Source organism: Rhinolophus sinicus, linkage group LG11 (assembly GCF_036562045.2).
Source record: "Rhinolophus sinicus isolate RSC01 linkage group LG11, ASM3656204v1, whole genome shotgun sequence".
NCBI classification, from domain to species: domain Eukaryota; kingdom Metazoa; phylum Chordata; class Mammalia; order Chiroptera; family Rhinolophidae; genus Rhinolophus; species Rhinolophus sinicus.
The window spans coordinates 50,725,251-50,751,916 of NC_133760.1; the positions used below are offsets into that span (position 1 = coordinate 50,725,251).

The 26,666-nt window shown below is 52.9% G+C and overlaps 1 protein-coding gene across 2 annotated transcripts in view; it reads left to right on the forward strand.

Moving 5' to 3' along the window:
• Positions 1 to 26,666, forward strand: part of PTPRN2 (protein tyrosine phosphatase receptor type N2) — a 419,388-nt gene that overhangs the window by 360,980 nt on the left and 31,742 nt on the right. For both annotated transcript variants that reach the window (XM_074315027.1, XM_074315029.1), the window contains 3 exons: positions 12,149 to 12,296; positions 20,218 to 20,291; positions 26,492 to 26,569. In XM_074315027.1, the coding sequence (XP_074171128.1) occupies positions 12,149 to 12,296; positions 20,218 to 20,291; positions 26,492 to 26,569 (300 nt within the window). The remainder of the gene's footprint in view (positions 1 to 12,148; positions 12,297 to 20,217; positions 20,292 to 26,491; positions 26,570 to 26,666) is intronic.

Genomic DNA, 26,666 nt, shown 5'->3' on the forward strand with positions numbered 1-26,666 from the left:
CTTTGACTGTATCAGGAATTGTCTTGTTCGTGTAACAGTGTGTCAAACTGTTCCAGATTAATTTAGTTGGTTGATTGACTTTACATTTTAATTTTGTGTTATGCTATTGGTTGTTAATTTTCTGTGGCACTTTGTGCAAACTTACCTCCATGAGGTGTCGTGCAGGGGGCTCAGGTCAAAACTAAGTCCGGCAAACGTCTGAACGACCTGTCTGTGCAACTGAAGCACGAAGCCTGTCGGCAACAGCAGGGCTGTGGACAGGAGTTTTCAGATTTTTACCCAGACTTTTGACTCCAGGTAAATTAAGGCCTTGTTTCTCAGATGGAGACATCAAGCTCTCTCCTGACTGTGGTTGCGTGACGGTCAGGAGTTGAGACAATCACAGACTAAAGTGTTGCAGAAATTTAGGAGGAGAAGGAAGAACAGCAGATAATGAAACGAGCTGAATCTGTATTAAACTAACTCAGTCCCCTAATTTGCCCTACAAGCTGGTCCTGGCAGTTCTGCCTCCAGAATGTATCGCACGTCTCCCACTTGTCCCCCCCAACACCTCCACAGCTGCTCCCCAAACCACTGGATCTCTTATACAGACGGTCCCAACTCGTCCTCTCCATCCGCCTGGAGCCAGAGTGACCTTCCCAAAGCCTCCCATGCTTAGAACTCTCCAGGGGCCTCCCGTTGCTCTGCAAATAAACTTCATCTCGAGTGACTGCACTTAGGAGGGAAGCACGCAGAGACTGAATTGTAGACACAGGTGTACACCTGAAGTTTACATCATGTTATTAACCAATGTCACCCCAATAATTTTCAGTTTTAGAAAAAGAAGACAAAGTTCAAGCCTCTCCCCACGGCCCACGAGCCCCCATGTGATTGGGCCCTCAGTCCCCCGTCCCAGTGGCCCGTTCAGTCCCAAGCCACCCCCACCCCAGGGCGCTGGCCCCAGCTGCCCTCTCTCCCTATGGAGCCCCTTCCCATCTCAGGGTGAGCTCAGGAATCAGCTCTTCAGAGGGGCCACCCCAGCACCCAGCCCCTTTCTATCACTGTCCTATCCCTCTCACTGCCCACTGTTACCTGACGTGGTCCTTCTAAGTCGTGGTCACAGCTTCCTTGTATGTGGGCTGTTGTTCAGCCAAAGAACCAGCCACAAGAGGACAGAGCCTTAGAACCACTGGGTCCTCAGAGCACACATCTCCCTGCTCACACGATACACGTAAGAAAATCAGCTGAAAGATGAGTAAGTGACTAACCCACCAACAGACGAGCAGGAAGCTGGGATAACACTGCAACTCTTAACTCTCGACAGTCAGAGGCGGAATCAGGCTTCACTCGCAGTGTCACGCAAACTTCTTTCGCCCTCGTTTAAATGCTAATAGCTGCACATGCATGGGAAATACAGTATAGTTCTCTTGGTTATTTCCCATTGCTTGTAAGTATCCAGGTTTGTATTTCACCTATGCTCATACAACCTTATTTCTAAGATGTTAACTAAGATAATAAGATTCGTGAAATTACTCATTTAAAATGGCGCTTCAGGAAGAATGACACCTACAAACACGAAGTGATGCTGTTGTCATTGTCGCTGTGATGAAACAGCTTCTTCCTGCAAGAGACCTTTGTCACCCTCTCCTACGCATCCCCCTAAACCTGACGTCATGCAGAGAATGCTGGCAGAAAACAACCATCAGTCACACTAAAGGACAAGCGTTCCTATTGGGTAAGAGTACGTGGTAAGGACAGAACTACTTGTTTTTTGAAATTTATGAATGAAAACACTTCTGGGGGCCGGCCCAGTGGCTCAGGCGGTTGGAGCTGTGTGCTCCTAGCTCCGAGGGCTGCCAGTTCGATTCCCACATGGGCCAGTGGGCTCTCAACCACAAGGTTGCTGGTTCAACTACTTGAGTCCCGCAAGGGATGGTGGGCTCTGCCCCCTGCAACTAGCAACGGCAACTGGACCTGGAGCTGAGCTGCGCCCTCCACAACTAAGACTGAAAGGACAACAACTTGATTTGGAAAAAGGTCCTGGAAGTACACACTGTTCCCCAATAAAGTCCTGTTCCCCTTCCCCAATAAAAAAAAAAAAAAAAAATCTTTAAAAAAAAATAATAAAAAAAAGTAAAAAATAAAACACTTCTGGAACAGAAGAGCGGTGTTGTGGACACTTTCCATCCGGTTCCAGTTGTAAGTCTTTATGAAGCTGTGACTTTCTGTAAGTCTCTGCAGTGACAGAGTGAAGAGGAAAGTGACAGTCCCAGCTCTTTGTTCCGTTGAGATGGCCCAGCGGCTTGGTGGGTTCCGGACAAACTCCAGGAGATGTGCTGCCCACCGAGAGCATTTAGGAGCTCTCTTGTATCGATGTGGTATCTTCCAGATTTGAAACACCAAAAACCCTAATTATAATAAAAATATACGAACTGAGGCTTCCGACCAGTGAAGTTCCGTGGTATCAAGACCCCGTTTTCACATGCTGCCCACTCTCCTCATTGGGACGAGCAGCCGCTTTCTCTGCTCTTCCAGAGGCCGGGCACATGCCCGACCGTGTCTCCACGTCAGCCCCGCTTCCGGGGCAAGGATTCTGTCCTCCTGGAAACTTCCTGGGCTGTACTTTGAAAACACATCATTTTCTGTCGCGCTTTTGTTTGTTTTCAAAGTTCTTGCATGAGTTTTCCTTTCAATTACAAAAAAGGATTCTAAATAAAACAGACAATTCTGGTTGGTGGTGTCGGTACCAGCGCCGTATTTTCCGTGTCTTCCCTCCATTTCTGTCACTGGCGTTTTCTTACCTTTTTTTGCCTAAACAGGGTGTCGGCTGGGGACTTTCTCTTAAAGGCTTTACATTTGGAATAATTTGAACTTTTCTCCAGTGTGGTAACAATTTCAAATTTCTGTCACTCCACAGCCTGCTCATTTGCAACGTAGAGCATGGGAGTATGTTTCTAGATCACGTTAAGACAGAGAACAGCTTTCAGGGGTCACCAGGCCTGCAATGACTCTGCCTGGTCCTCAGCGTAGCTCAGCCTGCGGGAGGAACCGGGGAGTGCAGTACCGTGCCATGCCGGTCGGTGCAGCTCGTGCTGCTGCCCACGCTGACGCTTCTGCCGGGGGCTGTCCTCATTCCCCTTCCCCGCTGAGTGGGATGAGACAGCCAGTGGCTCCCTGCAAACACAGGTGGGACAGCGTCCTCCTCAAAAACAAATTTCCACAAGTTTTACAATGTGATGAAAAGAAAAGACCACGTGGTCTTTCGTTGATCCGTCCTGACTCCAGGGTCCCGTCTGTTCTCCTTTCAGATTTGTGCGTATAACACAGAGGTTGAGTTCCAAACTGTGTTTACTTCCCCAGGTATACTCCATGTGGACAAGGCAGGAACGTGCTTTCACGGGAATGGGCTTTTCCAGGTCTACAGGCCATTTTTGTTTCCTTGCTTTTATAATGCATGCATATCTGCTCTATGTTATAAGTTCCTCGTTTGGAGAGCAAAGCAATGCATTTAACGCTCTAGTAAGACCAGCCATCCGTGACGTGTGGGGCGGTGAGAGGCTGGGGCAGGGGGCCCAGGAAGGAGCTGGTTAAGAAGATGACTCACTCTGTGGTGAGAGCCACGTTGTTATTTTTTGTTGGCATTAGATGGCAACTTAGATATAATGATTCTTGTTGCAAGCAAATCTTTCCTGGTAAGAAATAGCACAGCTGGCCTCTCATCATTTAACCATAGCTGTCCTTCTTTGGGTGAGAACACACTGCTTTGAATTTCTAACTTTGAATTTCAAATATCTTCACATGCCTGTTATATTGGGCTAATAAATAACACTGAAATTATGCAGATGCAGCAGTCTGTAGACATCTAAACACCTGTTCTCACCAGCACCTGTCCATCCCTACCTCTCTGTCCATAGCTGCTCGGCCAAGACAGGCGGCCCAATCTGACTTCTTTCATTTTTTTGTATTTTTTGCTGGGGATTCAAATGTCTTACTTTTGGAATTCAGACATTTAACATAAACATTTCCCTTTAATGTATTAATGAAGACAGGTGACAATGTCTATTTTTAAAGGGGAAAAAAATCTCATCATTTCCCCAAATGGCGGCAGAAGCAGCTTGCCCCTTGCTTTTGAAAGCATTAATCTAACTCCATCTGAATTTAAGGCACAAACATTCTGTTCTCAAAAGGAAGGAAAGTGTAGGTGGGTGTGTCTTCACTCTGACAAAAGGTTGGGTTGCCACACCAGGAAGTAAAGGGCACCCATGTAAAAAAGGGAATGGAAACAAAGCTTTCCCGACAATAATTAGGTCTTGAAACCCCAGCTTCCTTTAATGCACCTTTTCCACAGCAGGCAGAAGCTTATTTCAGGCAATGTGGTTGTAAAACGCAGTTTTGGAGGGACATTTTGTATCTGAAGACCCAGAGGCATAGGCGTCTCCAGCGATCGGGAACGACCCTGTTCTCCGCCGACTTCAGTGGTTCTCGTATGTATTGATTGAGGTGACCTAACGCCCAATGGATCCTGCTTTGCTTGTTTCTAATGGCCCCCCCCACCCCTTGGAGTGTTCGTGTTGTGTTAGTTTGTTTTCATTATCCTCTTTAGTAACAGTAGACCCTCTTACACCCCCTAGGGTGTCCGCATGCCGAAATAACGTAACTTCTATGACTTTTAACAGAGCTAAAACGTCATCCACTGTGGCCACTCCATGTGGACGTGGTGAGCGCCATGGCAGCAGGATCCATAAGGGACTGGATAAGCCGGTGTTGCCCAACTCAAGGGCTCCCCGTGCCGCGGGCATGATCCAGATGGTTCTTTACCCATCCCCAGACCCGACTCTCCCAGCCCTCACAGGCGATGGCAGCAGTACCTGCTGGCACTGAGGGGCATTCCGGGGTGCATCCCGGGCACAGGCTGCCACTGGTTTCCCTGGGAACAGTCACAGCTTAGGCCCTGTGGAGACTGCAAACGCTGGCTTGTCGTGTGTGAAACAGAATCATTGTACTCCGTGGGGTTATTTCCTTAGTGACCCTAGAAACTGGTCTTTGATGTTGACACTGGTAAAATGGTGCCCGTGGAACGGTCTCTGATTAGGACGTGACCTCACAGGCTGGTCAGAGCGCCTGGGGCTGGCGTGCTCGTTCTACACTGGAAGTCGGCCAATTACCTTCACGTCATCTCCTCAAATGGCATTTCCCAGTGACTCCTCTTCTCAAGACTGGTCATGGAATACCTCCCTCTTAAAGCAGTAATAAACAAGAGAAACAGAGAGGAGTGGAGAAGTTCTAGAACCGTCCCTGACCCAGGTGCAGTGGCGGCTGACTCGGGCATGACGAGGTGATCACATGTTGGTTTTACCCGATTAGTAAGGGGACTGAGTGTGTTAGAAAGACCACTGCCCCTCGTACCTAACGATGTTGCTTGTCATTTATCCCTTCAATAGTGTTAGTGACGGTGTCACTAACAGCGATGGCCCACCCATGGCACCTGTCATCACGCCTTAGCTTCTGTGTCCTCGCAGCAGTAGGTGGCTGGCACTTGGAACTTGCTGTGTCATGTTTCCTTAGTTAAGGGCAAACATGCCAAGAACTGCAGTAGAGTCCCAGAGTCCAGAAGGGAATTGATTATAGAAGAGCTCTTCCTTTCCTAGTGGGACGCTGAGGCTCACCATGCGCCCCATCCCTGCCCTCGGCCGCCTCTGGCTTCCCGTGCCCTGTGGACCCCCACCCGGCCGCCTTTGGTGCCATGTGTACACATTACAGCTCACAGAGCATACTTCATCTGTCAACTCAGCCCTCAGAACCTCCTTTTCAAATACGTACAATTCCTGGCTTATGAAGCAGGAAATTAAGAGCCACCAAGATTAGTCGGTTTGCCCCAAAGAACATAGATGAGAAGTAGGTGTGTGGGGACCCAACCTTGCTGTTTATTGCACTGTTAAGAAATCTTTCAAAGTCAAGTCCAGGCCTTCTCTGTTGTGTTGAGTTGCCGTCCTGTTCTGCAGAAGCTCCTTTGGTTTCTCATGCAGGCTTTGCGAGTGGTTTGTAAAATGATCTGTGATTATTAACAAACCCCACTGGCTTCCACAGCTTCCCAAAGGCTCCGGTTTCCTAGAAATCGCTTTCCTAACCTCAAAGTGTTGGCAATTCTATCAGAAAGCAGCCCAGGAGATGTTTAGGCGGGGTGGACCAATTGCGGACACACCTCCATCTTACAATGGCAGTGACATTTCTGTTCCAAAGGTTTGGGATTCTTTGTAAAATGATTCCGTTAAACGTGGGAGCAGGTTGCTTTGTCTGACACATGGAGGCAGTTTTCTGGAAAGTCATCTGGTGACACGTAGCCCTTGTCACCCAGAAACTGTTCATAATTGTCCTGCCCAAATGGTCTACTAGTGTGACCTAGAAAAACTAAGATGGGGAGTTGGAAGGATCGAGTCCTCTGACTGGGATGCTAGCTCATAAAATAGGGCTGATGAAAGCTGATATTACTCTCAACAGGACAGAAAAGCTCAGCAAAAATGCAAGTGCATCTTAGCTAAGCCACGAGGTCTGAGGGCCAGTGTGTGTTGGTTACCAGCTTGGAAAACCGCATTCTGCAACCTTGGGTCTTGTTCCCGTGAATGGTGTGACCTGGCCTTATGTTTTCTGCCAGCACATAGAGTCTAGGTCCTTGGAAAGAATCAGAATTCAAGAAGGTTTAGACACATCCGCACTCAGGATTCGGCTAGAATCAGCGTGGGTGACGTTCCCCTGATGGAGTTCTAGGCTATGAAATCATGGTGCTGAGTTCATGCAGCCAGGGCCCCTCTCCAAGCCTCAGCCTCTGTTGCCCAGATGCGGAGAGTGCGGTGGGGGCTGTCAGGAGGGGGGCCCGCTCCCCATGTTCCTGAGCAACCAGGGGAGTGCTGAGCCCTGCCTGTTCACGTGATTTGCGTTTTCAGGATGCACACCATGGGGGGGGGGGTCGCTCCCACACGTGCCTGACTCCTGCCTGACTCCCTGTTGACCAGCATCCCCGTATCCCAGAACCTCCTACTTAAAGCTTCAGCTCAGAGAGCCCAGAGCCATGTATACAGCAGGACCCCAGCACCAGGGGCTCACAGCCCACTGGGGACACGGGTCCCAGAAACCCCCAGCTCCTTCCATGCAGGACAGTGCAGCTCGCCGCAGGGACCAGTGCTTACTGAGTGCATGGGAGGCAGCTCACGGCGATGGGGCGTCTGGGGCAGACGCACCCGCTCTGGGCCCTGAACGGAGGTTAAGACTGAGGAGGAGGGAGTCGGGGAGAGGAACGTCTCCTCTGCGTTTACAAGATGGCCATCGCGCTGGGCTGTGGCACCGCCTGTGTGGCATGAAGTGTAAAGGTGCTCATTGGATCACCCAGAAAGGAAGGAGGCAGCAAGGACACAGATCATGAAACAGCCCAAGGTCCTCAGCTGACGTTTTCTGGCAATTCTCCCGAGTTCCAGAAGACTCAAAGGCAGGTTTTTGGGGATGCCCACCGTGGATGCCAACTTTTTATCTGCAATTCAAATTACATATGAAAATGTCCAGGTTATGAGCCATCATTCAACAAACATTGACTGTGTGCCCTAAGACTCGCTAAGTGGGCGAACGTGGGCCCCATTCTCAAAACAGTTTGCACAGAGGGAGGATACCCTGACACCCACCGCTGCCGCACGAGCCGACGTGATTAACGCCGTAGAGACGAGGGTTCTAAGTAGAAAGTGTCCATGGCGGTGGGTGGTGGGAGAGGGAGGTCAGGGTGGCGACAGGCACGTCCCAGTCGGACGCTGAGGGAGGAGGTGGCGTCTGCACTGACCCTGAAGCAGGGTAGGTTCGTTCCAGGAGGACCCGCACGTACAGAATGGTGGTGATTGGAGGAGGGAGGGTTCCCAATGGGGTCTAGTCTGATTGCGATAAAGAGCAGTCGGTTAGTAAAATGAAGTTTGAACGAAAGGCAGTGCTAGTCCAGGCACCAAGGTGGGTTTTGCGACGGGCGGTGTTTTGAACCAGAGCTGCTGATCTGGTCGCCGTGAAGGAACTGGAGACGTCAAGGTCAGGTGCAGCGAGGCGGCCGGGGCCGCGAGCCAAGGGCAGAGCCCAGGTTTCAGACAGTGACGCACGCGCCCGCACCGCCGGGCGGTCGGGGCTTGGGGCTGATTGTTTAACTTCTCTAGGCCTCGGTGTCCCCGTAGGTAAGATGCGAGCCTCATCTCAGCCTCTTCTCAACTGAAACAGGACAATCCTATAGTATTGACCATGTCCACAGCTTAAGCGATGGTCATCAGCACTGAAAAAACAAAAGACCCGGCCACACGGTGCCCAGAAGGGTGGAGTTCGTTAGGCCTTCCTGTTGGCTCTGGGGGGCGGGCTTGTTAGTGGCTTTTGTTTTCATTCAGCTTACGCGCCTCGCCTTTCTTGCCCTACGTGCGCTGTGTGTGGGATGAGAAGTGACCGTTTTAAAACCCGAGGCCTTGGTCCACCATCACCACACCCCTCACACGTACACAGACGTGGACAAGTATCTGAGGTCAGTTTTGAGAACACTTCCTGCTAACTCTCCACTGTGGGGCGAGAACGCCAGCAGTGTTTTCATCATGTGTTAATGTACCTCATCGTTCCAAAGGTGACCACGTCTGAGAAGAAGCACTGTACCCTTTCTGTTCACACCGCTCACACCTGGGAGGACGGGACCTCACAGTGTTCAGTTATTGTGGCAGTTTGTGGTTTTGTTTAAAACGCTTTCCTACCAAGGTCTAGCTTCTCCACAGACAATGGGAAAACATACTCTCGAGGCACAGATGAAAAGCATCTTCTCTGCAGACACCAAAGTCTCCTAAGATGTGGTGGGTAAATTACATCAGTTCAATGTCATAAACGATGTTTCGTAAAAATACTAATAGAAAAACACGGAACCGAGGAAAGGAGAGACGACCAGAACAGGGCAAACAGCCGCCTGGAGCCACACATGCTGAGAGAAGGAAAAATGCATCTCCATTCTTCATCGAAAAAAATGCTGTGTGTGTCTCTTCTTTCCTCCCTCCTATCACCACAGCTCGCATATTAGTCTCGGTTTATATTTCTTGCCATAAATTTAGAAATTCAAGAGAACTTGGCAGTGTGATTTCACTTTCCGTAGTTAAGATAAATGTGAGACTTGAAGCAGCTGTAGTTTACGGGAATTAAGATAATATCCAGTGTCCCTCTTGCAGACAATATTTGAGATTGGGTTAAACCTGCCAGGTTCATCATTTTAGGATGTATCATGTGTCATTGAAAGAAGCTCAGTCATTTGTGATAGATTTTGTGAAGCATGTTTTCCAGAGAAAGGCAAGGACCCGAAATCATTTTCCCAGGAGCCATTTTCTATCTGTAGGCTGTGCCTTAGCCACTCTTGAGAAAAGCAAGTACAGAAACACTGACATGACACGTCAGCCAGAGCTGTCCCTGCCTCCCAGGCCGCTCACACTCACCATATTTTAAGCTACATAAGCTAATCGATATTTTCAGAAAACTTAATATTGTATCATGCAGCAGTGTGGTCCTTATTGGGAACGTTTTGGTGTGGAAATGTGTGTTTGATATCCCACAGTGATTGTCTCAAGAGAGCAGCTCATGTTTCCTTCACTGAGCCCCTTAAACTGCCCCTTCCCCACATGGGAAGCCTGGGGTCCTATGGGGAGGGAGGCTGGCAGGCGACGGGGGCGAGTCTGAGCAGCGCTGAGAAGATGCTGAGGTCCGAGGCCACGTCATGGAGATGTGTTCATTGCTTGGCCTCGCAGGTCTCCATCATCTGCACGAAATTCCCCCTGATGGCCCCTGAGCAGCCGGAGCAGGAGCCAGAGGACGTGTGACAGTGGCCACCTGGGCCCTAGCTTTGCCCCCCCCACCCCCTGCAGGGGCCTCAGCTGAAGGCGAGTCCTGCCCGCCATGCCCAGCAGGCACCAGCCTTCCCGCGCTGGTTCAGCACACACGCCGACATGCAGGGCAGACCAGCACGAAGAGAGCACTGTTTTCTGAGTGAAAAATCCGAAACAAGTCAGCTCCAGCCAAACCACGGGCACGAGCTGTGGGCGCCCAGCGAGACTGTGTGATGTGTCCTTTACCCTATGCCTCTCCCTTCCTCCCCTTTGTCCTCCTGTCCCCAGAGTGGGTGCCCATGGGCATGGAAGTGGCCCAGAGCCTTGGTGGGGAGGAGGCAGAGAGCAGGTCCGACCTGCCCCAGAGAGTGACCTGAGCTGGGCTGATGAATCGGACTGAGTGGATGAGGGGTCAGGGTGGGCACGTTGAGGGGTGTCAACCCTTCGCTAAACTTAGAATGTCTGACATGTACGTCTGTGTGTGCGTCTGACCTCTGAGACCTGGTCAGTGTGTGTGCGTCTGACCACCGAGACCAATGCATATTATTTTATTTGTGGATGCATTTGAAAACCTATGTCCACTTACGATGCATTGAAAAGCCACAAACAAAATGTTGGAGGATGTGACCATTATTTCCTTTGGGTATAATATCAATAATGCAGCCAGTTTGGTCCTTGCAATGCTTTTCCTTAAAATTGGGGTCATTTCTCGAGTGAGGAGACTGGTTATGAGCGCGTAGGCAGGGCAGCCAGCGAGCTGGCTTTGGGGGGCGTGTCCCAGGGCCCTCTGTTCCTTGTCCACTTCCCATAATCACTGCAACACACTGGTGCCCAGAAAAATAAGATCGGAGCAGAGCAGCGAGGGTCAGTATTTGGTCCAGTTGGTTTTGCTTCTGTCTCTGTTAACACTACCAGCTGCTCACCACTTTGCACACCTCAGAGCAGCCCAGTATCTGAACGCATCACACCGAGCCAGTTCAGAGAAGCCAGTTGTCAGCAGGATGACTTCTGTGCAAACAGAAATGGGAAAGAGGCCAGCAGGCCAAGAGATGGGTGTGCACTCCCAGCCCTGGACCTAACCTGCATGAAGTGACTGTTGGTGACCTGACCCCCAAACAGCCACCTCTATCTGTGGGGTTAGACATCTAGGCATGTTAGGGTTGGGGCTGGGTGCGTTCCCACCTCCTTTGAGCATTGTTAGCACGTACCCCAGGAAACGACATCTCTGGATTAGATATCAGCCCTCTGTCTGAACAGGCTAGCATGCTTTCCCGGCTGTCTGGGGGAGACCCCGTCGGACCCCCAGCTGAGCGCCAGCCCACTCTGGAGACTCTCCTGAGGGTGCGGTTTCCACTCCTCTCTCAGGGAGCTTCTGAATTCTAGACTTGCATATGGTGTTGACTGGATACGTAAAATCGTATAAAATCGTTCTAAACAGTGTGTTGTATAGTTTTCAGTGGAATAATTTCAAGAAGTTATTGCAACATAGTATCTGCTATGTTGCAATACCTAGTGGTTCTCTAAGAAAAACAAAACTACTTTCAACACAAAATATGACTTACCCAGTGGCTTTCCCAGATTGAGGTTTATTAATAGTTTTTCTTTAGCCCTCCCACAGCTTGTGTGTCCTTCCTGTGTGATAGTTTTCCTAAGTGTGTCCGTTCTTTCTTTGACACAGACAGCGGGGTTCTTTCTATGTGTGTTTCCAGGCCCCAACGGCGCAGCCTTCACACCCCACCCCAAACCTCCCTGACACCCCAGCCAGGCACTTGAGGCCCCGGCGCCGCGAGGCCCTTTGCACCTGCTGTCCCCTTGCTCTGGCCAGACACACCTGCATCGTGCCTGTCCCTCTCCCGACCCGTGTAAACCCTCTCGCCCTTCAAAGCCCGTGCAGTGAGCTCCCTGAAGGCTCCCATCCTCGCTTACTCCTGGCTGGGCACGTTTTCCATCCGGTTTTTGTTGGTCCATCAGATCTGGTGTGCCGTGTGCACGTCTTTGTCCCCCAGTCGTTCCACACTAGCCAAGGAGGCGACGTCCTGGTCAGGGTGTCCCCACCGCCCAAGCTCCGCCGGAGGTGAACAGGCCACAAGCACTTCTGACCCGGGAAACAGAACCGGAGCGCAGCCCTTTGCCGCCCCTCACGCGGCTGGTCTGTGTCCTGACCCGGGCGGCGCACCAGCTCCCGCCTCGCACACGCAGGTGCGATGTGGGCCCGCCCCCCCCGTGCCGCCCACGCCGCGCAGGAGCCGCCCACGCGCAGGCCCGCGCTGCCCGGCGCCGCGCGCTGACTGTGCCCTCCCTTCCAGGCCTACATGGAGGACCACCTGAGGAACAAGCACCGGCTGGAGGAAGAGTGGGAGGCGCTGTGTGCCTACCAGGCGGAGCCCAACAGCTCGCTCGTGGCGCAGCGGGAGGAGAACGCGCCCAAGAACCGCTGCCCGGCCGTGCTGACCTGTGCGTACCCAGCCCCGGCGCGGGAGGGGAGGGCGGCGGGCGGGCTGCACCCCCGTCGTCCCGGAGTGTCGGCCGCCACCCTCCCGGTGGGAGGCCCTTCCCCCAGCTCCCCGGGCGCCCACTCTACCTGCACACCGTCCTGTCCCTTCAAAGCCCAGGGTGGACATCACCGTGTGGCGCTGTCCCCGCCGTCAAGCCGCAAAACCCGTTCCTCCCCTTGGGGTCCACGGGCGTGTCCCCAGCCCCCGCTGGGACAGCAGACGCCGAGCACGTGCTCTGCTGCTGTCACTGTGATTTGCGACTCGCTTCTTAGTGTCTTCCAGCCCCCTCTTCTCCTGTAGTTGGGACCACACCACCACCCGTGAGATGGTACAGCTCTGAGGGTGGGAGGGTACGGGCGTGGGTGCCGGCACCTGGCGCGAGGTGGGCAGTGGTCCTACCACGGCAACGTGCCAGCCTTAAGGTTATTTCAGCGAGAGTTTCTGGGGACCATGTCTCTGGCCAGGAACCGTGGCCAGAAATTGGAGCTATAAAAGGAGACCAGTTCTTGACAGTGAGGTGCTCAAGGTGATGACCCGGGCTGACATTGTGCATTGTGAGTGGCGTGTTGTGTGTGACACGCGTGATGTGCTGAGTGATGTGCAGATGCAGAGGTCCACACAGGACGTGAAAGGCCAAGCTGGCTGGGTCTGAGCCCCCAGCCCACCTAGAGCTCCCTTTCTTGGGGCACTCAACTACTGACGCACCAACTTCCTGTGTTCTAGCACATTCTAGGCCAGGCCTGGACTTGGATTAGTACGTGAACCCACCCTGCAGGGAGCAAAGGAGCCTCAGGAGTGTGTGACCTAAGTGTGACATAAGCTGACACTGTGACGTCCTGAGTAGGCTGTGTGTGTGTGTGAGTGTGAGTGTGTGTGAGTGTGTGTGGACTTCCTCAGTCACTGCCCCAGTAGCCTTAGCGTGACAGGTATTCGTACGTACTTCAGATATAACAAAATGCACTTTGTTGGCTGACATTTTCGAGGGCACAGCAAAGCTGCAGTCCATGTCAGCATGTGAGATCAGCATCCATGTGGGGACACACTTCCCGTGTCACAGGCCCCTGTCTCGGCCCTTTGGAGCCAGGCATGGGAACCAGAGGTCACAGGTGCCACCCAAAGCCAGGGCCAGACTCATCCTGACAGCCCCGCTGTTCGCTTACCTGGACAGGAAGCTGTGCTCCCATCAGTGGTTTGAGCAGCGTTCACAGGTCAAACAGATTAAAAGCTAGGATCTTGTGTTGCTTTAGACGCCAACCTGGGATTGTAGACCTGGGTAGTACCTGCACACACATCTGGGTGTGTTTTTCTAACAGGTTAGTGAGTGTTCAGACCAGGCTCTTCATTTCCATGAGATCTGAAGGGTTTTTCCCTAAAGAATTTTACAAATAGCCATTGTAGCAATTATAAGTTTTATATTTAGAAGAGAAATTTTAAAAAGGCCAACTAACCGTTGTTGTTAAGTACCTACTGTGTGCCAGGTCCTGCTGACAGAGACACCCAGTGAACCAAGCATGGCCGCTCAAAGGACGCAGATAGTGGAGGAGTGGGAGGGAGCAGGGGAGGGGAGGGGGCGGAGTGCAGGGGTGTGAGGCGGCTGCTTGGGGCAAACAGATGCTCAGTAACTGCGCGTGGAATGTCTCCTGCGGGTCTGGTTACTTACTTGGATTATCGGGTCTCGTGTGGTAAATATTAAAATGTGAAGCCTTTCCTCAAGCACCGTGGAAACCAGAGTGCAACAGACGTGATGGTCCCTTCCACGTGCCCTGCAGCTGTGCTGGCCCCTGGGCTCTGTCTGCTGCACCACCCACAGGCCAGATCTCAGTGAAAGTAGCGTCCTGCCCTCAGCCGTGCCGAGAGGCTCCGTCACACGGGCCCAGGGCCCGACTGGCCAGAGCCTCAGCCCTCCGTACTTGGGCCACAGCTAGGGCTGAGAGGACGCCGTTTCCTCCTTAGACTCAGGCACCGAGCGTTAGAAAGACCCGCCGTCCTTGACCCCTGCCCCCGTCCCGCAGCCTGACAGGTGGACGGTCAGTCGGACAGACAGGTGTCTTAGTGGATAAAGGGCTATGCTTCAAGCAGACGCGGCCCCTGCTCCAGCCACACTGCTGGCCTTCTCCACTTTTACAAGGAAACCTTCCCGGATTTCCACCTGCACCCTTCCCGCGCAGGGCCCCGGCGTGACGGCGTCACTTCAGGTCTTGTTGGTCCTGGCAGAGCCCACCAGTGAGAACTGCCTCCTGCGTGAAACCTGCTCCGTGTCGTCTCCTATCCACCTTAGGCTCAGAACCACCCTGACACGGGCTGTGGGTGCGGGAGGCGGCGTCCAGGCACCCCAAGCCTCCATGAACAGGCAGGCCAGGCCCGTGTCCCTCCCCAGCGCCCACACTTGGCGGTAGTGTCTCCATTTTCTCTCTGTCTTGGGGGAACGCAGAGCCGTCTCTGTCTGCATCAGCTTCTTGTGCTGTCTTCTCTCCCATCCCTAACGTTCCCTGGTTTCCCGATTGGACAGGTCCTTGGATGTACCAGCCTCTGTTCGCTCCACCCCCGGCCAGACCCTCACCCCGGCCCTTCTTCCTGCCTCCAGCTCCCTCTGTGAGCCAGGCCCGTGCTGTTTGCTAGGAAGCCCCTCTTTCACATCGCTGCTCTATCTGAGATGGACGTGACCGCCTAACTCGCGATGCTCCCCGTCAGCCTCCTCCACGTTTACCCGCTGGGCTCGGGGGGGCCAGCACCTGCATGCTCCCTTGTCCCTCCAGCCTCTTCCATGTCTTGGCACATTTGACATCTGAAGTGCCCCTCTGCCTGCCGTCACTGGGCTCTTCAGAAGAGGCTGGGGGACGTCTTAGTGGCAGGTGGCCTGGGAAATTCAAAAGTGGCCAGGTCAGTGACTCTGTCTGCTGACAGCTCGGAGATTCTAGCTCCGTGCGAGTTCCCTTTCAAAGGAGAGAAGGCAGCTGGCATTTATGAGGTGGCGATGCATACTGCGCTGGGCCTAGTGATACTGTCTCAGGAGTTTAAAGAATTTAACATGCTTTTTAAGTTTTTGCATTTTTAAAAAGAATTATGCAATATCCCGCTCACCTGCATTTTAAATTAAGAACAGTTATTTGCTACCCTGTTTCCTGCAAAATAAGACCTAGCTGGACCATCAGCTCTAAGGCATCTTTTGGAGCAAAAATTAATATAATACCCGGTATTATATTATATTATATGGCTCAGTCTTATAGTAAAATAAGACTGAGTCTTATATTAATTTTTGCTCCAAAAGACACATTAGAACTGATGGTCTGACTAGGTCTTATTTTCGGGGAAACACAGTATTTGGGGGTGCCATCTTAAACCAAAAAAACCATTTTAATTCTGCATTATAATAAGAGAAATAGAGATAACAATAGTAATGGAAACGTGTAGAGATGAAACCAGAAAAAATGAAAAGCTGACAGCCCAGATACATAAAGACCGACGAGGACACTTCCTGTAGTGCTGCCCTCGCTGGGCTTTTTAGGACGTTGTCGAAGGAGACGTTCTAGCTCAGTGTCCAGCCAGCGTCCCCACCCTGCCAGGTGAGGGTGACAGCTCACGGGGCCGACTGCTCCGAAGTTGGGTCACCTGGGTGGCACCAGACTGTGTGGGAACCAAACAGCCACCACCACTGGGCCTGTCGAGAGCCACCACCCCCACCCCCATGAGGCCTGTCACCTTCCTCGCAGGATCACCCTCCATGGGCCGCACAAGGACACTGGGAGCGAAGCCCGTGTGCTCTGTGCTGCTGGGGGCCATCTCCGTGGGCGGCTGCGGGCGCCGGACGTGACTGTGTTGGAAAAGGTACATACATTTCAAGCTTCCACAGGTGACTACTGGAAGCACACCTGGGACGGCAGCCCCTGGCTGAGCACTGTGCGCCTTAGACACAGAACAGAATACCTTTGGTTTAAAGGTTTTCCAAACTCTACGAATCCCGTGGAGGAATGTTCCGGTTTAGTCACCTCTGAGTGACCAAGATTTACTGCCATTTGCCTGGAGGGATCAGTCCACGGAAAGTCCTAAGCTGATACATGAGGGCTTTCTCTCCTATCATCTGAGAAGGTTCCGGATACACAGGTCACCTGCCAGGAAAGGTGCACATCGAGACTGTGCCGTGGCTGTGGGCCTCCACCATTTTGGGGAGGCTGTGGGCTTGTTGGTGCTGGAATCGCCCCGCATGTCCCTGTGGGCTTCTCTCTTTGCTGCATCACAGGCAGCAGCTGTCCTGCCCGGCTGCACGGATGGGATAGAAGGATTTTCTTTTCAGAGGAAGAGGCAGCAACCGTTTTAGGAGCCCAGTCCTTCTCATTCATTCGGCTGTGCTCCGAGGGTGAAGCGCACTGACGGGTGACGCCACGGCTATGATGGCCCCGCATGGTCCACAGCCCGGTGGCTCTGAGAACGTGACCATGTGGGCTGTCTGCACAGCTGGCCCTCTCTGAGCTCAGGCCTCACAGCCTGCTTGGTGGGCCACGAGATTTGCAGGATGCGTGGCCCCATGTCACACTGTCTGCGCTGCTCGCCGAGCACGCCCCAATTACGTACAGAATCTTAGTGCAAGGGCACTGGGGGTCGTGCGGTGGAGGGGCGTGAAAAGGACCTGAACCTTGGAGGTGGCCAGCAGCTGGGCCAGCCTCCCCCAGACACACCGAGAGTGACGGGCTAAGCTGTGGACGCTGCTACGCCCTCCTCTCTGTCCAGCCTGCATTCGCATTGTGCCTGTCCCCAGCTGGCTCCCATGCAGGTTCCCGCCGAGTGCGCCAGGGTCTGTGCAGGACCGAGTGGGCCCGTCCCACACAGGGCTTTGACCAAACCGAGCTGTGTACTCATCTCTGACCTTGTTCTCGCTGGTTCCTGGCTCCCCAGTTGCCCCCCTCTCAGCGTTTGCCATCTGTGCATTTTACAACCATGTGTCATTAATAAAAACATACTGAACAGGATAGACGGGCGCTGACGACGCAGTTGTGAGCTGATGCTTTGCTCTGCTGTGCCGCCCGGGCAGGCGGGCGGGTGTCCTGGAGGCCCCGACCACATTGCAAACGCCTGCCAAGCACGGCCACCGAGGCACGGGGTGAAATGCGCCCACACGTGTCCCCTGTCCCTCCCACCAGCCCTGAGAGGCCGCGCCCCGTCTCTGTGCTGCCAGTGGGCGCCAGCGCTCACGGAGGTACAGTGTCTCGTCCACGGTCACCCTGCTGACCCTGCAGATGCCTGCTCACCGTGAAATCCACGCAGGGCGCCAGCCGGCCACTCCCGAAGCCCTTTGCAAAGAAGAATGTCACTGGCTTGGCACCATTTCCCCGCACCTTTTATTACAGACGTTAACAGCACTGAAACGATTTGATGGCCACTTACACGCCCGTCACCTGGAACCAAGAACTGCCACTCGATACTTCAGGCGTCGTGACATCGAAATACGTTAGCCCATGTCTCCGAGAAATAAGGACATTCTCCTACATGACTGCGACCCCCTTGCTGTAACTGAGAAAATTAAGAGTCATCCCTAATGTGATCCAATTTCCGCCCATCTTCACATGTCCCCCACTGTTCCAGGTATGTCCCTTACAACAGTTTTTGTTTGTTTTCTAACCAGAACGCAACCACAGTTCATAACTGTGTTTTGGATTTTACATGTCATTAGTCTTTCTAATACTAACTTTCTGAAGTGACTTGTCCCATAAAGGCAGTCAGTCCACTCACAGTGACCACGATTCCTGCTCTGAACCTTCAAAAAGCTGCCAGGGAGGAGTCAGACCATTCTGGTCCCACACCCAGCCCCCAAGGTCCCGCCGCGGCCAGTCCACAGTCTCCACGGTGCTGCAGCGCCTGTCACCAGCCTGCTTTGGGGCCTCACCTGGAAGACTTGTGACACCACGTCCTTGGCCACCTGGCCGGCAGCCAGGACCTTGGCAGTGGACCTCGTCCTCCCACCGTCTATCAGTCCCTGTGTCTTCTGTGTCCTTAGAAACCCCGAGGCAAACCGTGGTCTCCATTACCTGTTAAAGTCATTCCATGTGCACCACGTGGGGGTGGACACGGTGAGGGCTTTCTGGTTAAACAAACAGCTACAGAGGCTCTTCTGTTACCCTGGGCATTTGCACCTCCAACCCCTCAGGCCATCGGCCTTTCTGATGCGTTTCTTATGAGTGAGGCCACAGAAGGAGGCTTCCAAAAGTCTTCCAGAATTCTGCGCAGGCAGGGACACCGGGCCTTGCAAAAGAGGCCGCCTGCCTCTGAGCAGCTGTCCCGTCTCAGGCGCCCCACTGTACCCAGCCTCTTGAACTTAATTTCAGGGGTCGTGTTTATAAGCGTGTTATGTGTTCAAGTGGGCTGACTTCTCTGGTAAATTTTATTTTGATCTCCTGCCACTGCCAATTTTCAGTCTTTCAAGGACAACTTCATGCAGGATCCCAAAGCTGCTGAGTCCGTGGGGTTGTGGTGGCATTAGTCGTATTTTAGTGGGTGAGTTGGCAGCGGTCGCCGTTAAGTTCCTCAGAACACGTGGGTACATGCCGCAGACGCGTCTGGAAGATCCATGCAGCATGAGCACGTTTCTTGTCGGTCTTGCCTCTACTGGGAAGCTCTAACAGTAAGACCCACAGGGTGGCGTCCAGTCTGGCAGACATACTTCCCAAGTTCTTTCAGTTATAGGACTCACTGAGGTCCCAAGCCCCAGAATTATTTTAAAAATCAAGTAAAACCTCGTAGAGTAATGAAAGCGGCGGTCCACAGTGCAGTGGCCCTGCCTTCCTGCAGCCCTGCAAGTGGCTCTCAGGGTCAGCAGTCATTTCTGCCTGCTGGTCACATCTGTGGAAGTGCCACAAACTGGCAACAGCCACGGAAAACGCTGACATCCAAGGCTCAAGCCAGGCGGTCGTATCTTCTGGAGGCAGGGGTTGGGGGTTGGGGGCAGAAGCAGGTGTGTGTGCCTCCAGCCGGCAGGCACAGGAGCCAGAGATCACAGAGCTGAGTGTGCCACCATCGCCGGTGGCTTTCTGTTTCCAACTGCACTGCAGAGAGGTGGCTGCACACCCAGGAAAGCCAGAAGGACAGTGGGGACTCTCATGGGTGACCCAGTGTGGGAGCTGCCAGGTGTAGCACTCCACCTCCCCGCTGCCTGAATTCCATCCTCCCCGCACCTCCCAGGGTTCCGCTTTGAAAGTTCCTGGAAACAGGCAAAAGAGGGACCTTACAGGGAAGCATGCATCAGGGCACTTGTTCCAGAACCACAATTAAGAATAATTCACGTATCAAACACATTTGGCAAATCACATGTCCTTAATCCCCACTGATGTGTCTGGTTTCAACATTAATCAAAATAATCTGCCATTTAAGGCACGTTTTTGTCATTGATTCCCCCCTTGTCCGTTTCTCCTCTGTTCCCTCTTTATCTGCACTTTCTTTTTCTCTTACTTGCCCTTTGAACCAAATTCCTGCAGTCTCTTAGCATTTAACCGTTTCTGGACTATAAAACTGTATGTATTGAATGGTGGCCTGGAAGCTTAGTATGTGTGTTGATATTTCTTTACTGTATATTGCCAAATATGTCTGTGATTTACAGGCAAACTCTGTAAAATAGTGCAGAGGACAATTGCTATTGTTCTTGCTATTTGAACTTGGCATAGAAAAACGGGGCCATCTATGTTGTACCAAGTGTGGCTTTGTGTCTGTCCCCACACACAGACCCTGCTTGTCCTCTTATACCGAGGGACATAAATGGAGGAGAGAAGGGAATGGTCACGCTCAGAGCACCTTCAGAAGCGTGGCAGGGGCCGCCGGGGCATTGGGGCCACCGCTCGGCGCCCGTCAGCGTGCAGGCCGTGCACAGACTAACTCTGCTCTCGGCTTGCTTACAGATGACCACTCCAGGGTCCTGCTGAAATCGGAGAACAGCCACAGCAAGTCAGATTACATCAACGCCAGCCCCATTGTAAGTACCCTGCCGCGGAGGTCGCCCGGCCTTCCCCGGGGCACGGCTGGGGCCCAACCACGCGGGGTGTCCAGGGAAAGCGAGGTCCTGCCCTGCCAGGTCGCCAGCTGGTAACTAGAGCCCCAGCCGGGGAACCAGCCCTAACCAGCAAGCCGGCGGCCGTGTCCTGGAGGAGAAGGTGGTGCTGTGGGATGCGAGGCGGTGACTGGTGGAGGGCGCGGCATTAGCACCTGATGGTTTACTGACTGGGACCCATGACTTTCAGGAAAATGTGTAGTTTCCTGTTTATGCAGAGGAAACAGGAAAAACTAGACCTCTACCTGCCGATGGGTGGAATGGCGGTGGCACTGAGGCACATCCCACCTGGCAGGTTGGTTTCTGTGGTGGCAGATGGGACGGCAAGACTTAGGACGTCACACGGCAGGCAGTTCAGCCAAGGGAGAGTGTGCCACCCGGAGAAAGGGGCCCAGCCCTCGGGCTCTCGGTATGCCTGCCAGGGGTCCCAGCTCCCAGAGGACCCCTCCCAGCCCACACCTCATGGTCTCACCTGCCCTCTGCATTCTGGGCGGCCCTCGGGAGAGGCGCAAGGGGGCGTCCGTACGTGTCGCCAAAACCTCGGGTTTGCATTCAGCCAAGAATAGCTCGTGTTGGACGCTGCATGGCCTCGGTTCTCAGACAGTGAGGTCACGGCTGATGTAGGGGCTGAGTGGGACTTGGGGCATCTCTGGATTTGTGGGACACCCCCCCCTGTGGCATACAATAAGCCCTTTTGTGCCTTCAGTCGTGAGCTTCACGTGAGAACACTCGCCATGTGATTTCAAGCAGTCGCTGCAGGTGGCAGCCCTGTGCAGAGCGGCTGGTTCCATGCACGTCAGAGCACCTGTTGTGTGGAGTATGTTGTTAGGCCTCAGCGAGCCCGGGGCCGAGTCCCACTGCCAACCCTTCCCACCACACAGGTACGGCACACCACACATGCTGATGGCACACTGCACACAGGGACAACACTGCACACAGTGGGGATGGCACACCCCACACAGGGACAGCACATCCCACACAGTAGGGACGGCACACCACACACAGTAGGGACGGCACACCGCACACAGTAGGGACGGCACACTGCACACAGTAGGGACGGCACACCGCACACAGTAGGGACGGCACACCGCACACAGGGACAGCACACCGCACACAGTAGGGACGGCACACTGCACATAGCAGCGACAGCACACCACACATGGTGACAGCATGCACCACAGTGACAGCACACAGTAACCACAGCAGACTCCACTCAGACAAAGTGAGTTTCAGGTGGAGAGCTGCCCATTGCTCTTCGTCTACACCCCTGTGTCCGACCTCTTACCTGTGGTTATTTTTAAGGAGTAACTCTGTCCTTCCAGCAGAGATGGACAACAGAGATTGGTGCTTCCATGTTTCGGGTTCTCACTGCAGCCATTCAACCAGTCTTTCTCAATAAATGCAGTGTGATGTGTTTTGATATTTTTCTGTGAATTCTGATTCAAAAAGTCAAGCCTAAGCCTCACTGATTTTCCAGCCTCTCCCGTGATGGCTGGGGCATTGTTTCTGGTGAGGCCGGGGTTTGTAATAGCCTGGACTTGGTCCCTACACGTCCAGGGGGGTGGGGACGATGGGCCGTGGTGAGGCGACGGATTCAGGACACCTCGGGACAGGTGGAGCGGCGTCCTGCTGGGTTCCCTTGCCTGGGATGAGCCCTGTGACAGGACCAGCACGAGAAGTAAAGCACTTGCCCCCAAGTATGAACGCCGAGACTCCAGCATCGTGGCAAGTCCCACTCTCCCCATATTGTGGGTTACAACGTCCAGATGTCTGAGCGATTTCAGCTCAGTTGTTTTCTGTGGAGAAGGCTGCAGAAACCGTCAGCAGCTCTCACACTCACACACGGTGGGCGGGGGGCATGAACCCCCGTCCTTCTGTGCAATTCCCAGTCTCTGTTCTATTAGTGGAAATTCACAGCAACCCCAGTCCTCCTGGGCAGGGACTTGGGTCAGAAGGCGACACCAGGAGAGAAGTGATTTCTATGGTATCATTTCTGATTTCCCTTCACTTGATACCACAATTCTGTCTTTAAAATTTGAGTTGTAAGAATGAATGAGAAGACACCCGTGGCACATCTTCCCTAGAAACTGGAACAAGCAATGACAATGAGCTGCTAGCAGCGGGTGAAGGAAAAGTCGCCGCTACTGCCTGAGAAGAGCCTGGCTGTGCAGAGGGAGCTGTGAGAATTTCATCTGCTATGTTGGCTCTCAGTCCTTAAACCCAGTGATGTTGTCAGCAGTAAATAATGTGCCGTGTTGGCTTTGAAATTGGAGGTCGTGAAGTAAACAGGAGTTCCATCTTCCCGCGTGGGGCGTCTGAAGGAAACCCGCCAGCTTGGGGACACAGGCTGAGCAATGCCATTCACATGACAGTTTGCTCAAAACAGCACAGGTTGCATCACAGGAACATTTGCAATGTCCAACGACATTTGAAAATAAACTTACTCTTCATTCCACTGTTTGTGAAGGGCGAAACACTTGTTTAAGGTTTTAATTCAGAACGCATTTACCTAAAGTAGGTAGAGGCTCCTCCTGGGAGGGTGACTGGTCCCTTGCCCTGAACAGCATATGAAGTGGCCAAATGTGGCAGCCGACTCTTAGGTCCCCAGAAAATATTTACAAGCAAACATCTGTGTAATTATGGTTCATAGTCAGTGTTTTTCTTAAATAAATCTCAACTCATTAGAATAAAATATGAAAATAAGTTCCTAAGTCAGCCTCTCTTCCATTGATTCCCAAAGCTGCCGTTTCCCAGTAAATTTCCATACTGAGACATGGTATCTGGAAAAGTGACTTGAAAACTCAGGCTTGATATTCACTTGTTTTTAAGAAAACATCTATGAAATTTTCTTTAAATGTTGTTAGGTTGGTACAAAAATAATTGCAGTTTTTGCAATTTTTTTTTAACCTTTTAAACCACAATTACTTTTGCACCAACCTAATAGAGACAGCAGATGTGAGGTGGCCAGGTAGGAATGCAGAAAGGTCAGGTGCGTGTTCACTGTGTAAGATCAGAGTAAAGGTGTGGCCCCTCCGCAGAGGTGGGCCCCGGTCTCAGTGAAGGCGGCGAGTTTGTCTGGGAGCAGTCAACTGTGCCCTCGCTGCCACACCTGCAGGCAGCCACGGTCACTCTTCTCCGCAGCGCACGGCTCCCGAGCACAGACGCCTGCTCTGGATGTGCCGAACGCTTCCTTTCTAAGATCAGTTTTGTTTGAAACGTTGGGCAAGTTATTGCTGTTTTTTTCTGTGTGTGTTTTTAATGTAGATTAGAGTCTCTAAAGATAAAATGGGTCAGTCATGCTTATTTCATAATTGTCATTCCCAGCCGAAGGCACACGGCAGGGTGGTTACCTGCATCTGGAGCTCATAGGGTCCCCTTGCTGGCGTCTGGTCCGTTTGGTGTCTCCGTAGAATCACTCAGCTACGTGGACAGTGGATTCAACACAAACGACGAGTTTTCCCCTTTCTGGAAAAATCCTGGAAGGCCCGAGTTGAAGGGCACGTCCCTGCTCCCTTTCCCCTCCTCCCCGGTTCCCAGTCATGGGGACTGGGGCCCAGAGACAGCATCTGACCGCTTCCAAGGTCATGAAGCTGGTGTTTGTGGACCTCACATGAGTACAAATAAGAAGCCTAACAGAAATGGAGAGTAAACGGAAGGAATGCGGGGAAGGCGAGGCAGAGACGATGGGCTGCAGGCGCTGTGCTCCTTCCCACCAGGACCCAGAGACGAAGGACCACGTCCGCGAGCTCGGCTTGGCAGCCAGCTGGAGGGAAGCAGTCTTAGCAGGGACTGACTTGCCCTGGCTACACGCAGCCTGCCGGTGAAATCCTAAATGGACTACAGCGTCTGATCCTTTCATGGTGCGTGCTGCACGTTCATTCAGCTGGAGGCGCACAAAGCCGCGGCGAGGACGCAAGTCAGCAAATTGTCCTCTGAGTTACTGTTCAACTGACGACACAGTTTCCCACCGTGATTGTGGGGCAGCCGTTGAGGGGGAACGGAGGGTGACCCACACCCTCCTCTGTCCTGGGGGCCTGAGCAGGCGATGGGGGGCAGGGATTGAGATGCCAGGACCGTTGACTGTCACAATAAGCTGCCTTATTTACCCTCCTGAAACCCTGTTCAGATTTTTACTTTTAATCGCATTCTGCTCATTTTGAAAGCAACTACCGTGTTTCCCCAAAAATAAGACCGGGTCTTACATTAATTTTTGCTGCAAAAGACGCATTAGGGCTTCTGTACAGGGGATGTCATCCTGAAAAATCATGCTAGGGCTTATTTTCCGGTTAGGTCTTATTTTCCGGGAAACACGGAAGTGTGTTGCTCGCTAAATTGCTTTGGGGAAAAAAGCACGTTTGAAAAGGAGTTGGGGCTTCGCTTGTCAGCCACAGGGGTCTCCCTAAATCCTGTTACCCCAACGCATGGGGGTTTTCAAAATTCAAAACCCCTCATTCCTGCTGAGCTTTGTTCTATGGAAACCTCTTCCCTGGGGCTCTTCCCTGTGTTGTGTGTTGTGGTGACTTTCACAGGGAGGCCCGCAGTTCATTACGAGTCACTGAATCGCACACACACCCCACCCCCACCCCCACCCCCGGGCCCAGCCGGCACCATGCTGTGCTGGGATGACTTAGGTCTGCTTCTGGATGCAGCTGCCTTTTATGGCCTAATTACAGGTGGCTTGGTGCGTCCTTTCACGCTGACCGCCCGCGCTGAGATGCTGGCGGCCGATGCCCCGACCTTGTACGTTACTGCTCAAGAAAGTGGCCTCAAACCCAAACACAGAGCAGTGTGTTAAGGTGACACCAGGGTTTACAACTGACGTCCTCTTGTGTCACCATAGAATTACGTAGAAGAATTACGAAGAAACTTTCGTTTTTCACTGTTTTGGGAAATTATTCTTAACCCCTGTCTTTAAGTACAGAGCATTTTAAATGTTGACTCAAACCCTGGTCTGAAGAGTAGATGCTGTGTTCCTTGTGAAAGAATAAAGGACCGTGTAGTCTGTGAACAGCTATCCCCACGAAGGTGCGACCCCAACAGCATGCCGTCCGTCATGCTCGCCTCTGGGCTCGGTGTCTGGAGCCCCTTTTGGGCGGGGGGGGGCGGGGAAGGCTGGTCAGTGGGTCCCAGATGGTAACGAGGACGTGTCGCTGACACCCAGCCTGCGGGGCCCTGTCCTCAGGACGACCAGGCGTGGTGCGCAGGGGCAGAGTCCAGTCCGTTCACCAACTTCACCATGTTTAATCCTCTTTGCTTCTCCAGGCTTTGTTCTCCTGTTCTTTTCTTTCTTTTTTTATTCTGCATAGTCAGTTTCTGAATTAAATGTTATAATTAAGATCTTTTGAGCCGAACTTCGCCCATTGAGGCTCACGGGCGGCATTGGGACCAATCAAGTAGCTGGCAGACCCATGAGTGTGTTCTTCTTTGTTTGTTTGTTTATGGCCCTTGTCTGGCATGGTGGAAACAGAATGGGGAATTAGCTGCTGGAAGGCTGGGCCCCCTCCTGGGACGTGCCTGCCACACTGCGCTCCAGACCCCGGCGTGACGTGGCTGTGCTAAGGCGCTTTGGTGGGAACAGAAACAGGGCCCACGTGAGGCTCGTTAACTCTTTCTGGAGGCAGGAGGCAGTGCACTGTTCGTTCTTCTAGAACCGGAACAGTCGTCCACGGCCTGGAGGAGCGGTGCCCGCCCTCTCTGCTAGAATCTGGGTCTCCTCTCGCCGGCCCAGCGCCCGCGGGTCTAACAGCCAAGCTCACTGATCCTCGCCTGTGGTGGGCGCAGGGCTGAGCTGCTCTGGAATCACTTGTGCCTGCATGGCGGCACCGGCCTGCTTGTCCCGACCCGTGTGGTGGGTTAATTCATTGGGATCTGGTCCCACTGGTCGGCGGCTCTTCATTTCTGCTGATGTGGCTTCTGTTGCCTCAACAGCAGGTGTGAGAGCGGCATTCAGACGTGACGCCCAGGCTCCAGGCACAGGACCCCGGGGACCCAGGGCTCACCCTGACATTCCAGCACCTATTTGAGTCCATGAGGGGCAGTTGGGGGAGATGGTCCCCATTAGCCAGTGTCTAACTCGCTCATTTTTGACCAGCTTCTGAGCCGTCCTGTTCATGTCGCCTCTACAGATGGATCGCGACCCCAGGAATCCCGCGTACATCGCCACCCAGGGCCCGCTGCCGGCCACCGTGGCCGACTTCTGGCAGGTGAAGCTCCTTTAATTAATTCCTTTTTCTGAAAGTAAGACCTTCAGTTAATCGTGAATAATGCCTTGGATTCAATGCAGCCAATTCAGACTTCCTA